At 44.6% G+C, this 21221-nt stretch overlaps 1 protein-coding gene across 4 annotated transcripts in view; it reads left to right on the top strand.

Moving 5' to 3' along the window:
* The window catches only part of DUSP11 (dual specificity phosphatase 11), a 56575-nt gene that overhangs the window by 33670 nt on the left and 1684 nt on the right, over positions 1 to 21221 (top strand). For all 4 annotated transcript variants that reach the window (XM_078766784.1, XM_068132568.2, XM_068132567.2 and 1 more), the window contains exons 4-7: positions 5283 to 5409; positions 5908 to 5968; positions 6247 to 6293; positions 14356 to 14428. In XM_078766784.1, the coding sequence (XP_078622910.1) occupies positions 5283 to 5409; positions 5908 to 5968; positions 6247 to 6293; positions 14356 to 14428 (308 nt within the window). The remainder of the gene's footprint in view (positions 1 to 5282; positions 5410 to 5907; positions 5969 to 6246; positions 6294 to 14355; positions 14429 to 21221) is intronic.

The raw sequence follows: 21221 nt of genomic DNA, 5'->3' as shown, positions 1-21221 counted from the left end.
TTGTCTTCCTCCCTCTCAACGATACTCCGCACATCCATCGAACCATTCGCATTTCCACCCTTTCCAACCTTCGTTGTTGCTCTACGTTCATTACCCATGTCTCGCTCTCATAAATCATAACACTTCTCACACATGCAGCATACACCTTTCCCTTCAGCTTCAAACGACACTCCCCTCCTCGTCAGCACGCCACTCAGTTCCCGAAACTTCTTCCATGCACATCTCACTCTAGCAACCGTTGCTGAGTCTGATCCACCTTCTCCATTCAGCATGTCTCCGAGGTAGCAAAATGTTTTCACACCTTCCAGCTTCACGCCGTCTCCAAGATCCATCTCAACATTTCCTCCATCTGCAGCTCCCTCTGTGCACACCTTACATTTGAATGTAGCTGCCACACTGGTTAATGACGCTCTCAGACCACTACATTTTTGATGAACCCACTCAGCGCACATTGTACATTGAATGGAGTTCACTCCGACACCCTTCCTACACACAGCACAGGGCCACTTCCCAGTTCTTTCCACCTCACCACATGCTTTACCACTTGCCATCACCTTCGTCTTTCCGATATTCACCTTCAGACCTTTTGTCTCCATACATTCCTTCCACTTGTTCATCTTTTCCTTCAGTCCATCCATACTTTCTGCAATCAACACCAGATCATCTGCATACAACAACTCCCACGGTAAGCCCTCCTTTACGTTCTGAGCCAGCACCTCCATCACAGCTACAAATAGTAGTGGACTTAGTACCGACCCCTGATGCACTCCCACCTTCAGCTCAAACTCACCACTGTTCCCGTCCTTCGTCCTTACAGCTGTGCGCACTCTTTTGTACATTGCCATCACTACTCTGATCAACCATTCCTCCACTCCTAACTTCCTCAATGCCCATGTCAATACTTTGCGTGAAACCCTATCGAATGCTTTCTCCAGATCAACAAACCCAAGAAACAACTTCTTCCTCTTCTCCATGTACTTCTCCTGCAACTGCCTCACAATAAAGAGCGCGTCTGTCGTTCCTCTTCCTGGCATAAATCCAAACTGCATTTCGTCGATCTTCACCTTCTTCCTTATCCTCCTCTCCAACACCCTTTCCAATACCTTCATTCCATGCTCCAATAACTTTATCGCTCGGTACGAGCCACACTCCAGAGGGTCACCTTTCCCCTTGTATAGAGGGACGAGGGTACTCAGTTCCCAATCCACTGGAATGCGGCCTTCTTTCACCACCAGATTACAGATCTCTGTCATTCTCTTCACACCCCAACTTCCTGCTGCCTTCAACATATCTCCCACAACTCCCGTCGACCCTCACACTTTTCTACTCTTCATTGCTTTTATCGCTTCCTCAACTTCCTTCTCAGTTATCTTCTCAAGTCCAGGGTGCTAAACACTCGGTACTTAGCCACGTCGCGTACTGGATCATCCATCTTGGGTAACGGGTACGCATCCAACTGAGTGAATCTATTTATAGTCTGTGAATAATCGACGACCAGGCACTTCCTGTGGTTGTCTGAATGCACCACCAGCACCTGAGCCCTCCATGGGGAAGTACTCGGCTCTATGATCCCCTCTCGGAGCAATCGCCTGGTCTCGTCAGCAATGAACAGCATGTCCGCACGAGTATACCGTCTAAACTTTACTGTTTGGGGTTTACAGTCGGCCGTCAAACTAGGAAAGATAACTGGTGGCTCTATAGCCATCTCAGCCAGTCCGCAGACCGAAAGTGTATTCTCCCCACGACCGACCCGCATCTCGAGGCGACCATGTCTCTGCAATAAATCATGTCCCAGTAGCACATCCGCACACAGATCCGGCATTATTAAGAGTCTAACATCGGAATATTTCACATCGTTGATAACCAAATTAACCATGCACAAGCCCTTAGTGCGAGTGTACAACCCCGAAGAGGCCATATAGATGCATCGTGTATCTCGGCCAATGGTCCACCCATATCTCTGCACCAGATCTTGACTAACGAAGCTGGTACTGCTCCCTGTATCAATCAGAGCCCCAGCCGATTCTCCCTCCGCCAGGAGCGGAAGCACAGCTCGGGTGAGGCCACGCGATAGCCCGGGGTCCCCAGCACGCACAGACCGGGAAGTGTTGGTTCCAGCGAGTAAGTCGGCCGCAGCGAGGGTTGAGCGCCGTGTTTTTGCTGCGCAGCAAACTTTTGCAAAATGTCCTTTCCTTCCACAATTATGACACTGCGAGTCTTTAGCGGGACAAAGAGACTGCGCGTGGCGTTTATTGCTGCAGAAATAACAGCGTGGTGTTCTCTGAAGAAGAAGAAGCCGCGAAGGCCTGTCTCAAAGGCTCCTCGTCCTGGGCTGGTGGCATGTCGATTGATCCAGCCGACGCAGCGGCGTCAGTGAGAGAACGCTCCACCATAACATTCCACTCCGCACGAGTGTCCGCGGTAGCCCCCGCCGTGATGTAAGGGCGGCCGTAAGCCTCCGAGCGGGTGTGAGCCAACTGCAAGACTCGTGCTTGCTCGAAAGCTTCGTAAAGCGACGGCAAAGTCTTGTTCTGCAATAATCGCAATCTTATGGCGGATGAAGCGATCCCCGCCACAAATGCATCAAGCATTAAATCATCCGTTGATTCAGCAACCGTGCGAGGCTCCATCAGGCAATCCTTACCAAGACGTCTCAGCTCTTGAAGGTATTTCTCCAGCGACTCGGACGGCTCCTAACGGCGGCTGGCCAGCATGTGCCGGCCGTACAGTGCGCTCTTTGGCTTGACGTAAAGACCTTTCAAAATCTCGATGGCGTCATAAGTTTCGCAATGAGAAAAATAGCCATAGACCATATATGGTGGTCACATGACACACCAGTATCGAGAGTTTCTGTGGTGGCGTAATGTTCGGCACGACCGCCAGATAGTTCGATAGAGCACAGAACCAATGGGCCCAATGTTCAGCCGCGTCTGGCAAAGGAAGTTGATTGAATAAAAATGTGGTGAAAAGATCATTCCACAAACTCTGTAGCGTGAGCTCCCAATTATCAGCAAAGTCATGGAATCCATCATTGCTTCAGATATGAAATCTTTCCTCTTCTCCAATGGCTTGATCTCTGATCATCAATTTGGTTTCAGACCTGGTCACTCTACTCTGGACATGCTGCTTCTGCTTTCTCAACAATGGATGGAGGTCCTCAACGCCAAACAGGAAATTAGAGCCGTCTCCCTTGACATTTCACGTGCCTTCGATACGGTCTGGCACCCTGCTCTGCTCACCAAACTCTCCTCCTTTGGTATCCATGGAAAGCTCCACGCATGGCTGGCGGACTTCCTCTCTGGTCGTAGTCAACGTGTGGCCCTGAATGGGTTTCTCTCATCTCCTCTTCCTGTTCAGGCTGGAGTTCCCCAAGGTAGTGTTCTGGGCCCTGTGCTTTTTCTGGTCTTCATCAATGATCTCTCTGACTCTCTTGAAAATCCTCTCTATCTCTTTGCTGACGACTCTACTCTCTGTCGCTCCATTCCTCATCCCTCAGATCGGCAGTCTGCAGCCTCCTCACTCTCTGCAGACCTGGACAAAATCACAGACTGGGCAAACAAATGGAACATGTCTTTCAATCCTGATAAATCTCACACTCTTACGATGTCTCTCCGAAAAGACCGACTGTAAAACCCTCCCATCCACTTTCTGAATAATCCTCTCCAAGAAGTTCTGTCACTCAAGCTTTTGGGTCTCACTATTTGCCATGATCTTTCCTGGGAAAACCACATTTCAAATCTGGCCTCCAAACCCAGTCGCCGACTGGGCATCCTCCGTCGTGCGAAGTCCTTCCTTGGCACACCTGAGCTCCTCACCACATACAAGGCTTTCATCCGCAGCTCTATGGAATACTGCTCTCCCCTCTGGTCTGGTGCTCCTGCCTCACACCTAGCCCGTCTTCACGCTGTTGAAACCAAAGCGTTCAGAATCATTGGAATCTCCCGCGATGAAGCTAACTCCAAGGGCCTTTCACTCACTCACCGCAGGCAGGTTGGTGGTCTTTCCGTCTTCTACCGACTCCTCTCTGGCCTTGCCCCCCCAGCCCTCTCTGGGCTCTGTCCCCCAAATATTCCTACAGGTCGCACAAGATCTGCCTGCAACCCTCTTATGGTTAAACTGCCAAAATCAAGACTTTCTGCTCACCTTCACTCCTTCATTCCTCTTTTCTCCCGCCTCTGGAACAAACTCCCTCACTCTCTTCAATCCCACTCCACCCTCCAGGTCTTTAAAACAGCTGTTCACCACCATCTCTTATCCTCCCCCATCCAAAACCTTGATCTTTTCTACCCCCGCTAATTTCGGTCCCCTTGTGTTTTATACTTTTCCCACCCCCCCCCCCCCCCCCCCTTCCCACGCCTCCTGCCCCCAAGCCCTCTCCCTCCCACACTTCTCCCTGCTCTCAAATGTTGTGGTTGTGTGCTTCCCCTTCTCTCCCCATCTTGTCTTCCGCTCCCTCTTTTTGTATATTTTGTTTGTCTGGTTGATTTGTTTGTGAAATAAATGTTAGCTCTTTCACGAGCCTCGATTCAGTATACAACAACAACAACAAAAAAAAAAAACAAAAAAAAAAAACGTCTCCACTCGTCTACAAAAGAAAGGCATACAATAAGCAAGCAGTAATATAAAGTATTATTATGCAAATGAGCCACAAGCAAGAAACCTACGAAGCTTACCAACTCAAACTCGGTCTCAAGCAGACAGTCCCCTCACCCTCAATCCAACTTACTTATAAAGGCATGACCACTAGAGAGAGAACTGCATCAGATGTAATTCCATAATTTCATCACCATTCCCCCTGCATCACCATTTTAAGGCCATTTTCCCTGCTAGAGCGGGGGTTAGCCATACGACCTTTAAAACCTTTATTTTATTTCAATTGCATTGTATCTTTGAACACTGCAGGACACAAATCGCCTTTTTGACACATTCCAAACCTTTCCGTTTAGCAATACATTATTGGACAAAATATTACGGCATTTAACGTCATCCTGTCCGATCATCAGCAAATTTCTGCCTGTAGACCCCGCCCATGTCCTTGTTTCTCAAGACAGCGTTCAGTGATGTATTCTATGAACTCTCTAGTTAATTGTAAGTAATGAAAATAAGTATTCGTTGTGCCCAACCACTTGAACAATACACTACGTGTGATCCTATACACATCAAAAGTGCAAGATTTTCTGTCATTCCGATTGTCGTCGTCATCAGACAAAAAACTCCTATTTGTTGATCTGCATTTTGTTTTTACGTTTGATTATGCTTTTTCCATTTGTGTGTTTAACTAGGAGTTTTTACATGCTGGAATAGATTACATGAAGATCTACACTGCTGGGAAGTCTGTTCCGAACCAGGATGTCATTGACCAATTCAGTGAAACGGTGAAATACTTCCTGGGGAATAATATCGAGAATGGTGAGTGTTTGTTTTCACGCATCCTTTTGCTGTTGGATATTGAGGACTAGATCACACTGTAGGCAGCTTTGTGGAGTTTTTAAAAATTATGTTTTAGTTTGGGGATGTCAAGGCTCATGAAAGAACAATGTGAATGATCCAGGATGAAAGGTTAAATTGAGAAGAGGATGGAGAGGATCAAGCAAAAATGCATGAACAGACGAATCACAATTTACGAAGGGAAGTGGTAGTGGCAGAAAGAGAGGTCGGGAGGGGAAGTGAGTCATGGAGTATAAAAAAGCACTGAGGTTGATTATGGGAGAGAGTGCGATGTGTCAATCGGTTGAAGTCTTGACTGACTGGAGGGAGGACCTTTGCAACGGATTCAGGAAACCATTTGATTATGCTGCAGTGTGTTCTTTAAAGCTTGTGATTTTTCCAAATACATACATTTTTTAATTGTCTTATGTTCTCTCTCTCTCTCTCCCTCTCTTCACAAACCGTTCCCCGCTGTATCAGACAAACTTATTGGCGTACATTGCACACATGGGGTGAACCGCACAGGCTATCTCCTCTGCAGGTAGATAGTGTGCAATTCTTGAAAACCCACTTGTTCATGTCTTCTTAGCATTCCATTTTTTTTTTTTGCCGCAAAAGTGCTTTCAATTGATAATTATTATTTGCAATGTTTTGAGATGTTTTAATTATCCCCTTGCACGATTGCAAACCAGCTAAAACGTGCTGCAGCAGCTGTTCCTATGGGCCTGCGATTGCAAGTAGCCACTTGCCACTCATTTGCAATAACGATACTGCAGTGCTGTGGGTTTGCTGATGCTATTCAGTGTTTTCACTCCACAGGTATCTCATTGATTTTGAACACCTGGACCCTGAAGCTGTAATTTATGGTATGTCATTCCTGTCCATTGCACCACCATTTTATCTGTTGTTGTTTTGAATGAATGAATGAATGATCGTTTTAAGGCCATTTTCCCGCTACAGCGGGGGTTAGCCTTGCGGTCCCCATGACAATCTTCTCCATTTTGCCCTATTTTCTGCATCTCTCCTTGTTAACCCCCTTGCCCGCATTTCTTCTTCCACCATCTTTAGCCAAGTCTTTTTCGGTCTTCCCCGTCCTCTGCTTCCTTCTACATTCATTTCCATCACTCTTCTCAACCAGTCACTTTCATCCTTCCTCAACACATGACCAAACCATCTCAACCTGTTCCTCTTCACAGCATCAATCACAGCCCCATGACAATCATGGTTCCCTGTTTGAGGCAATGTTTTTACGGCCGGATGCCCTTCCTGGCACCAACCCTGAGTCGCCTCTTATGATGCGCAGGGATACGGTGTACCTATTCTAAACCTGGGTACACACCGGGATCATTCATCCCAGCAAGCTGGTACTCAATTTGCCGACCTCGAAAGGATGACAGGCTGAGTCAACCCCCCTGGTGTTAATTCAACGATCGACTGGGATTCGAACCCAGGATCCTAGGATCCCAAGCCGGCATCCTAACCGCTAAGCCAACACCTCAGATTGTTGTTATTCTCAGAAGCTGTTGTTGTTATTCTCAGAACTAAATCCAAACACTCCTTTCCACTCCTCCTCGTTTCGAACCACACCCCCTTTGATACTTGAGATGTGTCTGTGTGATGAACTCTTGTGTCCCAAAAAATTCTAAATCTTGTGCCCCAAACCCATCCCTCTCTGTACCCGCCGTACCCAGCTGCTCCTGGACTCTGTGTCCTTTCCTCCTGACAAGGTGGAAAAGTTTCTGTCAACCCTCGACTCTGATTCTGCAACTGGACCTGACGGCATCAGCCCACGGGTCCTAAAATCCTGTTCTTCCGCTCTTTCACTCCCTCTCTTCCGCTCTTTCACTCCCTCTCTCTGTTCTCTTCACCCTCTCTTTTGCTCAAGGTCATCTGCCATCTGCTTGGAAATCAGCCAACATCACCGCTTTGCACAAAAAAGGTGCAAAAACAGATCCTAGCAACTACAGACCAATCAGCCTTCTCCCAATTATCAGCAAAGTCCATGGAATCCATCATTGCTTCAGATATGAAATCTTTCCTCTTCTCCAATGGCTTGATCTCTAATCATAAAATTGGTTTCAGACCTGGTCACTCTACTCTGGACATGCTGCTTCTGCTTTCTCAACAATGGATGGAGGTCCTCAATGCAAAACAGGAAATCAGAGCTGTCTCCATTGACATATCACGTGCCTTCGATACGGTCTGGCACCCCGCTCTGCTCACCAAACTCTCCTCCTTTGGTATCCATGGAAATCTCCACGCATGGCTGGCGGACTTCCTCTCTAGTCGTAGTCAACGTGTGGCCCTGAATGGGTTTCTCTCATCTCCTCTTCCTGTTCAGGCTGGAGTTCCCCAAGGCAGTGCTCTGGGCCCTGTGCTTTTTCTGGTCTTCATCAATGATCTCTCTGACTCTCTTGAAAATCCTCTCTATCTCTTTGCTGATGACTCAACTCTCTGTCGCTCCATTCCTCATCCCTCAGATCGGCAGTCTGCAGCCTCCTCACTCTCTGCAGACCTGGACAAAATCACAGACTGGGCAAACAAGTGGAACATGTCTTTCAATCCTGACAAATCTCACACTCTTACGATGTCTCTCCGAAAAGACCGACTGGACAACCCTCCCATCCACTTTCTGAATAATCCTCTCCAAGAAGTTCTGTCACTCAAGCTTTTGGGTCTCACTATCTGCCATGATCTTTCCTGGGAAAACCACATTTCAAATCTGGCCTCCAAAGCCAGTCGCCGACTGGGCATCCTCCGTCGTGCGAAGTCCTTCCTTGGCACACCTGAGCTCCTCACCACATACAAGGCTTTCATCCGCAGCTCAATGGAATACTGCTCTCCCCTCTGGGCTGGTGCTCCTGCCTCACACCTAGCTCGTCTTCACGCTGTTGAAACCAAAGCGTTCAGAATCATTGGAATCTCCCGCGATGAAGCTAACTCCAAGGGCCTTTCACTCACTCACCGCAGGCAGGTTGGTGGTCTTTCCGTCTTCTACCGACTCCTCTCTGGCCTTGCCCCCCCCAGCTCTCCCTGGGCTCTGTCCCCCAAATATTCCTACAGGTCGCACAAGATCTGTCTGCAACCCTCTTATGGTTAAACTGCCAAAATCAAGACTCTCTGCTCACCTTCACTCCTTCATTCCTCTTTTCTCCCGCCTCTGGAACAAACTCCCTCACTCTCTTCAATCCCACTCCACCCTCCAGGTCTTTAAAACAGCTGTTCACCACCATCTCTTGTCTTCCCCCATCCAAAACCTTGATCTTTTCTACCCCCGCTAATTTCACCCCAAATCCACTTTTTTGAAACACCAACTTCTGTCCGGGAAGTCCTTGGTGTCCTTGTGTTTTATACTTCTCCCACCCCCTTCCCACGCCTCCTCCCCCCAAGCCCTCTCCCTCCCACACATCTCCCTGCTCTCAAATGTTATGTTTGTGTGCTTCCCCTTCTCTCACCATTTTGTCTTCCCCTCCCTCTTTTTTTATATTTTGTTTGTCTGGTTGATTTGTTTGTGAAATAAATGTTAGCTCTTTCACGAGCCTCGATCCAGTATATATAAAAAAAACAAAAAAAAAAAACACTTATTTAACTGCTTCTCAATCTTATAAATTAGTGGGATCAAACTACCACAGCTCCTGATCCAGGAGCAAGGCCTGTGAAAAAGGTCTCACTCAACCCCTACCACATACTACTGTGTTCAAAAAGTATCCGACCTTTATTTTTCGTGCGTAAAAAAAAAGAAGCTAGGGAGGCGTTGATTGGTGCACGTATGTAGGCGATCCTAATGCACATGCGTGAATTTTTTCCCACCTGCAGAAGCTGTTATTCGACGGCAGACCGCCGATGAGTGAGGACATGTAAGTGAGCGCCGTCGGATTTTCGTTTTTGACAAAATTACGGAAAAACTTGAACAACGCTACTGCATCAAATTTTGTGTAAAGCTTGGCGATTCCCAAGTGGAAACGATCCGCAAGATTCAACACCGTTCATTCCATTATGAAGGAGGATTTGGGCTTCAGGAGAATCTCAGCGAAGTTCGTACCAAAGCTGCTAACGATTGAGCAGAAGCAACTCCGTTAGGAGATCGCACAGGACATGCTGGAGACTGTGAACAGCGATCCCAGCTTCCTCAACACAGTGATCACTGGCGATGAGTCCTGGGTTTATGGGTACGACCCAGAAACCAAGTTGCAGTCATCACAATGGAAGCATCCAACATCCCCGAGGCCAAAAAACACAAAATTTGATGCAGTAGCGTTGTTCAAGTTTTTCCGTCATTTTGTCAAAAACGAAAATCCGACGGCGCTCACTTACATGTCCTCACTCATCGGCGGTCTGCCGTCGAATGACAGCTTCTGCAGGTGGGAAAAAATTCACGCGTGTGCATTAGGATCGCCTAAATACGTGCACCAATCAACGCCTCCCTCGCTTCTTTTTTTTACGCACGAAAAATAAAGGTCGGATACTTTTTGAACACACTATGTACAAGGTTTGGTGGCATATTCAGTTAGGGCAACCTTTCTCGAACATTTCTAGGGTGGGTGTCACTTCAGATTGTGGTGTAACTTTTTTTTTCTACAGGCCAATGTCTGTGGTGGGGGTCGGCTCTCAAAAAGTGTCTGAAATGGGGGCGATGATGTCATACCGGTTATTTAATACAATTGTTTTGCAATATTCCAAAGGCATATTGAATATTTTTGCAATTTTCCGGAGGAATATTGACGCAGGAACCAATATAGACTGTCTGGAATAGTTTTGGCCGAGGAAAGATTCAAATCTGGGGTATTCATAGGTTTTATACAGATTATATTACACTGAGCAGTATCGCTTTCGATCAGCATGGCAGTGCGGTACAAAAGCCTGGTGCGTTCTGTCTGGTCGCAATCTCTTTCATCACGTGTAGATACACTGCGTTCAGACGAACTCGATCCCTGTTTAAAAGATACATTCAGAACATCCTACAGAGAGATGGAACTGCTATACACCAGTTCTGGTTCTGGTATGGGTGGTGGAATGCTACCTCTTCTTCAGAATGCCTCATCATTCTGAGCTTTAATGCTGCCTTGTGTACTTGGCCGCCTTATGTCAGTTGATACTTTATACCTCAAGAAAAGAATTGTATTTGTTGCGGAGACTGTCCATATCATACACCTTGCCAGCTTCTTAATCAGGTTTAAGATCATGAAGCAGTTCATGAAAAGCACTCACATATTTGTCTTCATATTTACTGTCTCCTTGTCTCCTTAAAAGCTCAATGTATGTCTTCTGGTGTCGTTTAAAAAGCATACCTTGTCATACTGCAGCCACAAGGTCATTGCTCACACCATGGAGCAAATGCAGAATATCTTCATCACCTTGAGTATCTTCATCACCACCTCATTCATCACCAGAATATCTTCAAATGCAGAATATCTTCATCAAACTTCAAAATGACATTTCCTTTCATTCTGCTGCATGCTCAATTGACTGACAAACTTCAAATGTGCTAACATTCAGCATTTCCGTCACCTTTTTGTGGGACTTATTTTTGCAGAACAGGCACCTGGCACAACGCACAACGTCCATGACATTTGACTGAGATGTTGATCATCTCCCTGGCTGGCTTGTGCCTGTCATGTCAGGTTCTGATGCTTCCGAAGGAGAATGAGATGGCCCACGTCTCTTCTCTCCTTTCGAAGAACCTCCTCCATATCTTCTTGACAAAGAATACATTTTTTTTGTAGTTTGGTCTTTTCCTTCGTTTTGTCGGTGGAGGAACAGGCAGGGTACAAGATGCTTCGCTGGCTTCATCCTCTGTGTCTCTACTGGCCATGTCTCTTAATCATATCTGCAACAGCGGTATGCAAGGCTGATTTGTTTGAACATGGCAGGTTTGAACAGTTTGAATAAAAACCAAGTTTGAACAGGCATAACACATTACACCAGCTAACTAGAAGAACCAACTACTGACTACCACTTAGTCACATCTGGATAAACCTACCTCATGAACTGGTTAGCTACAGGCATCATATGACAAAATATTCGTTGTTCAGTGCACCCACCCGAGAAATGTTCCAGAAGGGTTGCCCTAACAGAATATGCCACCAAACGTTGTATGTCGTATGGGTTGAGCAAACATCTATTTCTAAGGGCTTTACAGGAAATAACTCTTGGACTATCCTTGATGAAGGGATAACCCTTTCTGGGTGTGACTCCTTCCTTCACTCTGTTTTTGAAACAAGTTGTCGCCATCAGCATGGTAAAACATCTGTTGTTAATTCAACTCGGGCCATTTGAGATGAGCTTTAAATATGAAAATAATACACACATGGTGTTTTTGCTGTGCCGGCACCAGACGTTGTTCTTTACATATTCCTTATTTTTACAGATTTATCAATGTAGTCTTTATTCCTTAGTATTTCAAATTACAGCAACATACAATATCTATAATTCATAATGTAGATTGCTCAAAGATTTATCACTAATTATACTCTTGACCTTTATTGGCAATATACATTTTGAAGATTCCTTAGTATTTCAAACTACAGCAACACACAATATCTATAATTCATAATGCAGATTACTGAAAGGTTTATCACCAAGTATATGTTTTTCACTTTATTAGCATTCCATATTCCAAAGATTATAATACTGCTGTGCATCACGATTTGTATTATACAGCAACACCCATGTTCCCTAGCTATCCTGAAATTGAGCAGAGTAAGAACAGATTTGAACAGGATGCAAGTGATAACTCACCTACTCAATAGGAGAGGGACATTTCAATAGAATCAGAAGTCCATGCTGACTTCTACACCTACAAAGGCTGCCATTGACTTAAACCCATTGTTTCTTGGATTTCGGCTTTTTTACCTGCGACATATCACAGGTCTACAAGGGCTTCACATTGCTGTTGAAATGTGCACTGTGGTCGATTTTTGAAATGTGCACCCATTGGTCAGACAGCTGCCGGACCACACCCGCATCTGTTGCTTGACTCCACCCACCGTAGTACCGAGATGAAATATGGCCACCATCTTGTTTCCTGGTGGGCCGAACACAGGCCTGTAGGCCTCTTCTGATTAATCAGAAGCCAATCAGAAGCCAACAAAGCCAATGGAAATCTGATGCAACAGAGCCGGGCAGTGTATAATTATACACTGCCCGGCTCTGTTGCATCAGATTTCCATTGGCTTTGTTTGATTCAAGTGTTAAATTATTAGTAAGGTTTAAGCAAACTCATACGTGCCTCCCTGCAAAATAGCGTTACTTAATTTTTGAAAGGGGAGAGGGCATAGAGAGACAGATACAGAGAAAGAGAAAGAAACACACAACAAAACTTAGATAACAAATGTAAAATAAACCCCATGTTCACAATTACAATTAATCTTATCTATTTAATCATTCATTCACATGGAAACACGGGACAGGCATGGCTCCATCTAATCTTATTCATTCGCATGGGAACACCATCAGACTCGTAATTTACATTGAACCAAACCATGAAGACCCTCGGAGATGAATTGTATAATACCTTCAACAGCAACAATAGGAGACTTGAGTGGACAGAGGAGGCGAAAAATCTATATTAAATATTGGGACGCAGGTCGTGACCACAGTGCGTCAAAATGGAGGGTTTAATAATTATAGATTCCTCCGTCCTACACCCTCGCTTACTAATCTGTAGTAAGTACCTGTATTTGGTTCCATATGAATAACAACGCACAAATATTTCTTGATTTAAAATTATTCAATACACATATTACTTGTTTTTGTCCGTGTGAACACGTGTAAGGATGTGGAAGTATTTAGTTATCCTTTTCTTTATTCTTCTCTGGCAACTCCATGTCTTGCTCGTGATTTTTTATTTTTTTTCTGTCCGTGGAGGAGCTACAACACCAATCATGCACATACATGCAGACAAATACCGTCACCGACTTTTACTTGCTGTTGTGCAGGGGAAGTGATGTAACTTCCTGAAGCACTCTGGGTATTGGCGATGCCATCTTTGTGATGTCTCTTTTCTCACTGGTCAGTGGAGCAATTAAGGAGAAATTTCTCCTGTCCATAGAATGCCAACCCTCACTATCCTTTAAATGCTGAATGACAAACATGGAAGCAGCACATACCTTTGTTTAAGTCTTTAGGATAACTTTACCAACGTCAGAATAGAACCGCCGATCTCCCAGATTCAGTGCAGACCCTCTGACTGTTTTGTTACCGGGTCTGGTCAGCTATCATGAACAAGACGTGGCTGCTTTCACAGAAATTGTCGAAGAATCTCCTGGTTGTTTTTACATTTGTTACAACTCAAATATATCAAAGAAGTGTTGAAAACATTTTTATGCCTCCGCTGACAAAGTCGCCGGAGGCATTATGTTTTCGGGTTGTCCGTACGTACGTACGTCCGTCTGTTCGTCAGTATGGGCTGAACCTCGTTTTTCTCAGCAACCATATTTCCAATTTAGACGAAACTTTCAGGGTAGGAGTGACACCCATGCAGAATGTTTTCATGATAATTGTGACATCATAGGTCACGTGGTATGGCAGCCATCTTGGATTAAAAGCAAATAATTATTTCTTCAGAACCGCTGAATGGAAAAATTTGAAACTTGGCACATTGTCAAGTACTCCCAATGCGGAACAAAAGCATGATAATGATGACATCATAAGTGAAGTGGTATACCAGCCAAAAATGTTAATTTTTTAAAATCCTTTCTCTGAAACTGCTTCACCGATCAATGTGAAACCTGTCATGGCTGGTGAAAAGGTGATGCTTGAAAACAGCTGAAGGGATTTAAATCAAACTTGTTTATTTTTATGACAGTGAACAAAGGCATCTACCCGTTGTGGGACTATGCGGAGGCATATTGGCAACACAGTCACATTGTTCTAGTTCTTTATTTTTTCATCAATATATCTATTTCTTAAATAAATTTTGTTTTCTAGCTTTCAGCGCTGCTCGAGGACACCCCATAGAGCGGCCAAATTACCTGCATGACCTGCGGAGTGTGCACAAAAGGTATGGTTCTTCCCTTCACTTGAATCTGTTCACCTGTTGCGAAGCTGGTTCGGCCATCGCTGCAGAATCCTGACTTATCCTTTACCTCCCAGGTTTTCTTCAAAATGCTCAGTTTTCCTTTCCACAAATGTGAATCCTGTTGACATTTTTTGTGTGTCCCGTTAAATAATTCATAAATTCCAAAAATACATATATTAGTCAGGTTTGTTATGTAATTTCGTTCTTTTTTTGTGGAGATTAGCAAACCTATACATTTTTGGAAAGCTGATAGCACCAGGAATCCGAGAAACCATGTTTCCATTTGCGCAAATTTTTCTTTGGCGGCCATATTGGATTTTCAAAATGGCCACCATCGGAAACCTATTTTTCGCGATATCTCAACATCCGAACCACCTAGAGTGCTGATTCCAACACCTATACCCACATTTTTGGGGATGAGGAATCACATGAAGCCATCTAAAATAATCTACACCTACCCTGGGATACCAGGTGGCAGCCTACAGCGGATTTTCAAGATGGCCACTTTCAGGAAACATGTTTTTTTCTGAATATGTATACCACATTGAGTGATGTTTCGCTACATTGTGGCACACGGATCATAATTATGAAACCACATCCCTCATATATCCTAAACAGGTGATTTATGTATTCAAGAGGTAAGTATATAGAGATGAGGCTATACAATCCATAATTATACATGTAATAATTACTTTTATTTGAACATAGAATATTTCCCATAGATGAAATTTTATCTTTGTCAACATTCATCAACATTTTGTCCTCATAGGTTTTCAAATGTCCTCATCACTGTCGTCAGAGCAGAGAACAGGTTGACAGTCATCGTCGTTTTCACATTCGGAGCTGCACAAACACAAGTCTGTGCATGCCAAGTCATTGGCACGGCACGAACACCGTCTCGATGAGCAGTCTCCTTTGCACTGACATCTGACCATCTCAAGTATTGCTTTCGGTGCTGGTGGTACATCTGTCATTCGTGGTTTCAATTCCCCATCGTTGTCCTTGAAGTAGCCATGTTGCTGTGGATCCAGGAACACTTGATGTGCGATAGTAGCCTGAGCCCATACCCTTGCCTGAAGATGTACACGATCAACATGCTGATTTAGAGCCCCTAGCGTTGGAGGTAACTTGTGACTTTCAGTCATGTGTTTACAGAAGAGGTACCAGCGCAACTCCGGAATGCTGTTGATACATATTCCCTTTGGTACGTACACTGCACATACAAATCTTGCCAAGTTGGACATCTGATCTGCGGTCACATCTGCAGCATCACCGAGCATTCTCATGGCCTGTATCACGTCACTATCGGCTCTGACGAAAGCTTCAAACCATGTTGTTTTGCCTATTCGCGAAAACCGTCCAGTATTGTCTGCTCCTGTGAATGTGTGGAATGCTGGCAATGCCTTGGCCTTTTCGACGCCAAGATTGTTCCAGATTGGTTGTACTTGCACAAGGCCTGACACAAGGGAGACAGCAGTGTTTTTGAGCAGAACATCATAGTTAGCTATGACCAAGACCAGGACATCCGTATCAGGAGAGAAGAAGGTAAGCTGTTCTGCGTTGGGATTGCGGCGAGTTGCCAGCACTGCTTGGTGAATCATCAGAGTGTCTGCCTCCTCATGATTATCGTCTTCAAAATGCACGCCTTTGTTACTCTTGGCCTTTCCTGCTGCACATATAATTATCAGCTTGGAGGCATCTCTGTTGTACTCCAACGTTTTCTCAGCCAGATATTCTGCCAAATCTGACTTTGTCTGATCGTGTGACAAGAACCGCTTCATGGTGATGTGTTGGATCTTGGTATTGTCCTTCACTTGGTACTGGACTGGATTGTGCCCCCCTCGTCTTTTTTGTCTTGTGCTTTGCTTCAACGAATCGGCCTTGTAAGTATCAAACACGAGGATAACTTCGTCAAAATGTCTTGTCAGTGACATCAATCTGGTATTAAAGCTGACACTGAGATCTTCAACGGTTACTGTTGCAGCTGGTTTTGTCGACAATTTCTGTACAAGAACCATGGCGTCGACTACTGCTATTTTCATAGCTGCAGAGTTATGGACTTGAGCTTGAGGACTTGAGGTCGGAGCTAAGTCACCCGGAGCTAAGTCTCCATGTTTCACAAGGAGATGGATTAACTTTGACTTGTCAAGGCAAGGAAGCAGGTCACCGTTTGGTGCGAACAAGGCGCGAGGTGTAAGGGTGAATTCGTAGTTGCCTATTGCGTCTTTCTGGTCAACATCACGGCTTGATTTTGTCAATATCATCAGCCTTCCATACAAGTCTTTTGTTTCCTTCAAGTCGACTGACTTGTCCCTGAGCATGATCTTGGTCTTCTTCACACCAGACAAGTACATCGTGTTGTTTTCTTTTTTCACGGGTGCAAATAAGCTGACTGTTCCGTTGATTCTTTCGTCAACATACTCTTCGTACAAGTGTTGACCAATGTTGTCGATATTCAGGATTTGTGACGTGTGCTCCTCTGGGACATAGGCATGTGTGATCAAGTTGTATATGCTATTTCCTTCTGTGGTAAATGGATTGCCATGACTCATGATAGCAGCCTTGATCTTTTCAACCGCTGTATTGTTCAGATTCACTGCCCTCGGACTAAGTTCGTGGTGTTCTGTCACTTTGTCTGTTTTGGTGTCGAACTGATCTTTGAATTCTCTGGTCAGCCGTGACAATTCTGGAGAGGCCATAAAGAATCTGCCTTGCATTGGCATTATTGGAGATGCCTGGAAGTCCAGAATGAACCTTCATTGCTCTGTTTTCCTGTTCACAAGCGTGGTCTGCACCGATTGATACAAAGGGGATGCTAGATTTCGTTACTGAGATATTTCCATTCTCGAGTTCCCTGTATGTGGCCGGATGCGTCTTCCTCAGGTCATACATATCTGCTATGTATCGCGGCCAAAGACGTTTGTATTTGATACGATCCATGGAGAAAAATAGCTTGCTGAGTGCCTCACCAGATTCGAGGTGGAGTTTGAGATCTGCGTCCCGAGAAGCTTCCACAAAGAACAGAATTGTCTCCACTCGATGCAGGTAATTCATCAAGGACTTGAACATGGCTTTTTTGGATTGTTCTGTTTCCCAAGTCTTGAATATGTTCACAACATCAGCTGTAGTGATGACATTCAACAGTTTTGTGTTGGCTTCTTTCACACTTGTGGCTTTGGTGAACTTGTCCTTTTCTGAACATGCCTCGTCTATTTCTTCTGACATATCTGAGCAAACGGCTTTCAACTGTGGATAATCTTTGAAGAACAGGTCCAGCGCCATTTCATAAAGTGCTATATATGAATAAATATGAGCACGGAGAGTGCGTTTGTAATGCGAACATCTCAGGATCTGCCTTGTTGTTGAAGGTCCGTAGAGGTCGGCCTCTATCCACGCGTCATCAATACCTGAGTTCTCAATGGAAGTACCCAGGGCTCTCAAAGCAGCCATGACCACATGCAGCTCGCCAAGCCGAGGTACAACGGTACCTTTCAGGTCTGGCCTTGCATCCAGCAGCCTTATCACCTTTTCATAGAGGGCCATATCCCAGGAAATGACTGTAGGGTGGCTTGTACCAACAACTAAGTTCTTTAGCTGAGTTGTCTGAGAGATGACGGTCAGAAGAGTCGACCACTCGTGTGCTACTTCAGGTAGAAGGGGTAAGACTCCGACTTGTGTCAAACTGTGACTACCCGACAGCAATGAGTGGTATCCTGCCCAACCAGGTATATATGTGCTGTTTGATTTCTGCATTCTGGTGATCATAGAAGCAACCAACCATCCTAGATGTGTAAGGTGATACGCTGGTGATATACCATCCTTGCTGATGTGGAATGTGTCTGTTCTCTTTATGCTTTTCGGCACCGGCTTGTCACAATGAAGCATAGGAACCTGGTACGGGGTCACTGACAAACTGGTAGTGTCAGCTATGCTCAGTTGTGGCGCCAATGTTTCTCCTTGAGTGTCACGTTTTTGATAAACAGCAATGATTGTTCCATGGGTTGTCCCTTTGCCATCCACGCTGTCTTCAGCAAAGTCTGTGTTATCAGCTGCAAAAAACACAAAAGTTCCCTTCTTCAAAAATGGAGGAACATAAAGTCCTTGGAACTTCAGGGTGTTTTCCACAATGGCATTTGCTAGGGCTGTTTCGAGGTGCATAACACGACTGTACGAGCGAGACACAGTAACCTTGAGAGCAGAGACTTTCCAGGAGTTTCTTGTTTCTTGTGTCATGGTGAACTGCCAAGGCTAATCCTAGAGACTGTGGCGTTTCTTGTGATTTGGTTGATCGGAAGGTCGCAGAATCAGTTTTGGGCCTATAGTTCACTTGCTTGTCAGATTTGAATCCACCCAATAGCATCTGACTAACAGTGAGTACTTCTCTGTTAACGTGAGTGGTTCGTTTTTCAGTTTCTAGTGTTTCTGTTGGCCCCACCATAACCCATCTGATCATTGCGTGGAGTGCTGCTGGAACATCATCTGTGCTGCTAGTGACCTGTATAGCATCGGATGAGTTTTCCTGTTGGTGGAAGTTCTTGATAATTCTGCGCAATGCCTTTGCTGCTTTATAGATAATATTCAGATCGTCTACTTCACTTTCTATCATGGCAGACTGAACCATATCGGATTCGCATGCATCTGGGGAGTAAAGAACAGAAGGTTTTCTCCTGTCCTTTTGCCTAACAGACGTTACGTGTGGTAGTTCTAGAAGAATTCTCTCCTTGAGCCAGTGTCTACTATATGCAGGGAAGTGGTGCGCCAATGCATCTGTGCCACCAAGCAAGTTGATGTATGTTGTTTCAATATGTGCCATGGATAAGTATTGTTTATTCTGAGTTTGACAGTCGACAAGGCTAATCAACTCAATCAAACATGATGTTTGAAACGGATGACCTCTCTCTGTTGTTCCCTTGTTATCCTTGGTACGTAACACATGGAATACATTTGTTGTCCAACATGACTTGTGGTATTGAACATCGATTGCATGTGCATCAGTGGGTGAGATGGATGTGTTTAACCTAGTTTGCAGGGTGAGATTTCCAGACAGCTCCACAGCATCGTGTAATGCTTTCCCACCGTTTTCTGTTCTCAATGTGTACAATTTTTGCTCGTTATCTTCCTGGCAGAAAAAGCAATGTTCCTTAATGAATGGAGCTGTTGCAGAACGTGTAAACGGACTGGTGGTGGAAGTTGATGGTTCGTCCAGTTCTGTGCTTTTTCGCTTTTGTCCACGTTTTTTCTCTGTGTAGGAGCCGGCTGAAATGTGATATTGATGGCGGTCTTTGGCACGTTGTACCTTCTCTTTGTTGGTTGCATTTGAATAACAGATACGATGCCAAACTGCATTATTGAATTGCAGACTTTCACTTGTTTCATCCTTTAAGCGACTGTGAATTTTAACATATTTTCCATCATGGTAGGCTGCTCTATCATTAAGGGTTTGTAGCAAGTGTTCAAACGAGTCCGGTTTGGGCTGCTGGACAAGCGTTCCATATTTTGCTGAAGCGGTTTGACAAATTATGCAGTGCTGCCACTGTGTGGGCTGAGTCGTAACTTCACTCATCTTCTCTCAAGACCTGCAAATATATAAAACGACAACAGGTAAGTAATTGTGAGCTTCATGAGGTTTATTTTAAATGAACTATTAGGTCTGATATAATGACTTTCCATGTACATGAACTGAACATGTTGAAATGATCCCATTTATGACTATGACTGTACTGAGGCGAAACATCACTCAATGTGGTATACATATTCAGGAAAAAACATGTTTCCTGAAAGTGGCCATCTTGAAAATCCGCTGTAGGCTGCCACCTGGTATCCCAGGGTAGGTGTAGATTATTTTAGATGGCTTCATGTGATTCCTCATCCCCAAAAATGTGGGTATAGGTGTTGGAATCAGCACTCTAGGTGGTTCGGATGTTGAGATATCGCGAAAAATAGGTTTCCGATGGTGGCCATTTTGAAAATCCAATATGGCCGCCAAAGAAAAATTTGCGCAAATGGAAACATGGTTTCTCGGATTCCTGGTGCTATCAGCTTTCCAAAAATGTATAGGTTTGCTAATCTCCACAAAAAAAGAACGAAATTATAAATCTGAACATAATGAACCTGACTATATCATCATTGCCTCATTCTTTTCCCTATTTTATTCAAATTGTTTGCCATTCACTCCTTTTTTCATTCAAGGATTTTTAGAAAACACTTTGGGGAAACTTATTGGTTTCCTATGCCTTTAAAAACTTTTACGCTTGTTCCACAATCCTAAATTAAATGCTTAAGTAACCTGCAACATGCTCGCATTCTGAATATTCCCAAAGCTTATGCCCGACTATGCTCTGCAACGTTATAAATTCTGTGACCCTCCACCAGCAGAAGAGAGAGTCTGCACGAGTAATCGATGCATCAGGTTATGGAAAATACTCAACCTGGTCCATTTCAGTGTGTAAAGAACAAATTACTTGCATTTAGGCAGTTTTATTTGGTCAGTACGATGAATAACACCCCATGTTGTTATTTCCATCACTGCTGTAATCAATTTCCACCATTGCTTTATTATAACAACCAATTTCTACCATTGCTTTGTCAAGCCATGAAATTGCCGATTTGTATCACACAGATAGCTTTTTAACATTGTGCTGGACAATAATCACTTTTGCAGCCTCTGTGGGCTGGCTTACCTCGTTATTCTTATTCAGGGCAAGTATGCCAAATCAACGAGTGAGAACCGGTAACATAATGTAGCCGCACACTTATCTTTGCATTGAGACGTCCT

The sequence above is a fragment of the Myxine glutinosa genome, chromosome 12, assembly GCF_964187855.1.
Source record: "Myxine glutinosa chromosome 12, kmMyxGlut1.1, whole genome shotgun sequence".
Taxonomy (NCBI): Eukaryota; Metazoa; Chordata; class Myxini; order Myxiniformes; family Myxinidae; genus Myxine; species Myxine glutinosa.
This window is presented reverse-complemented; position numbering and strand designations above follow the sequence as displayed.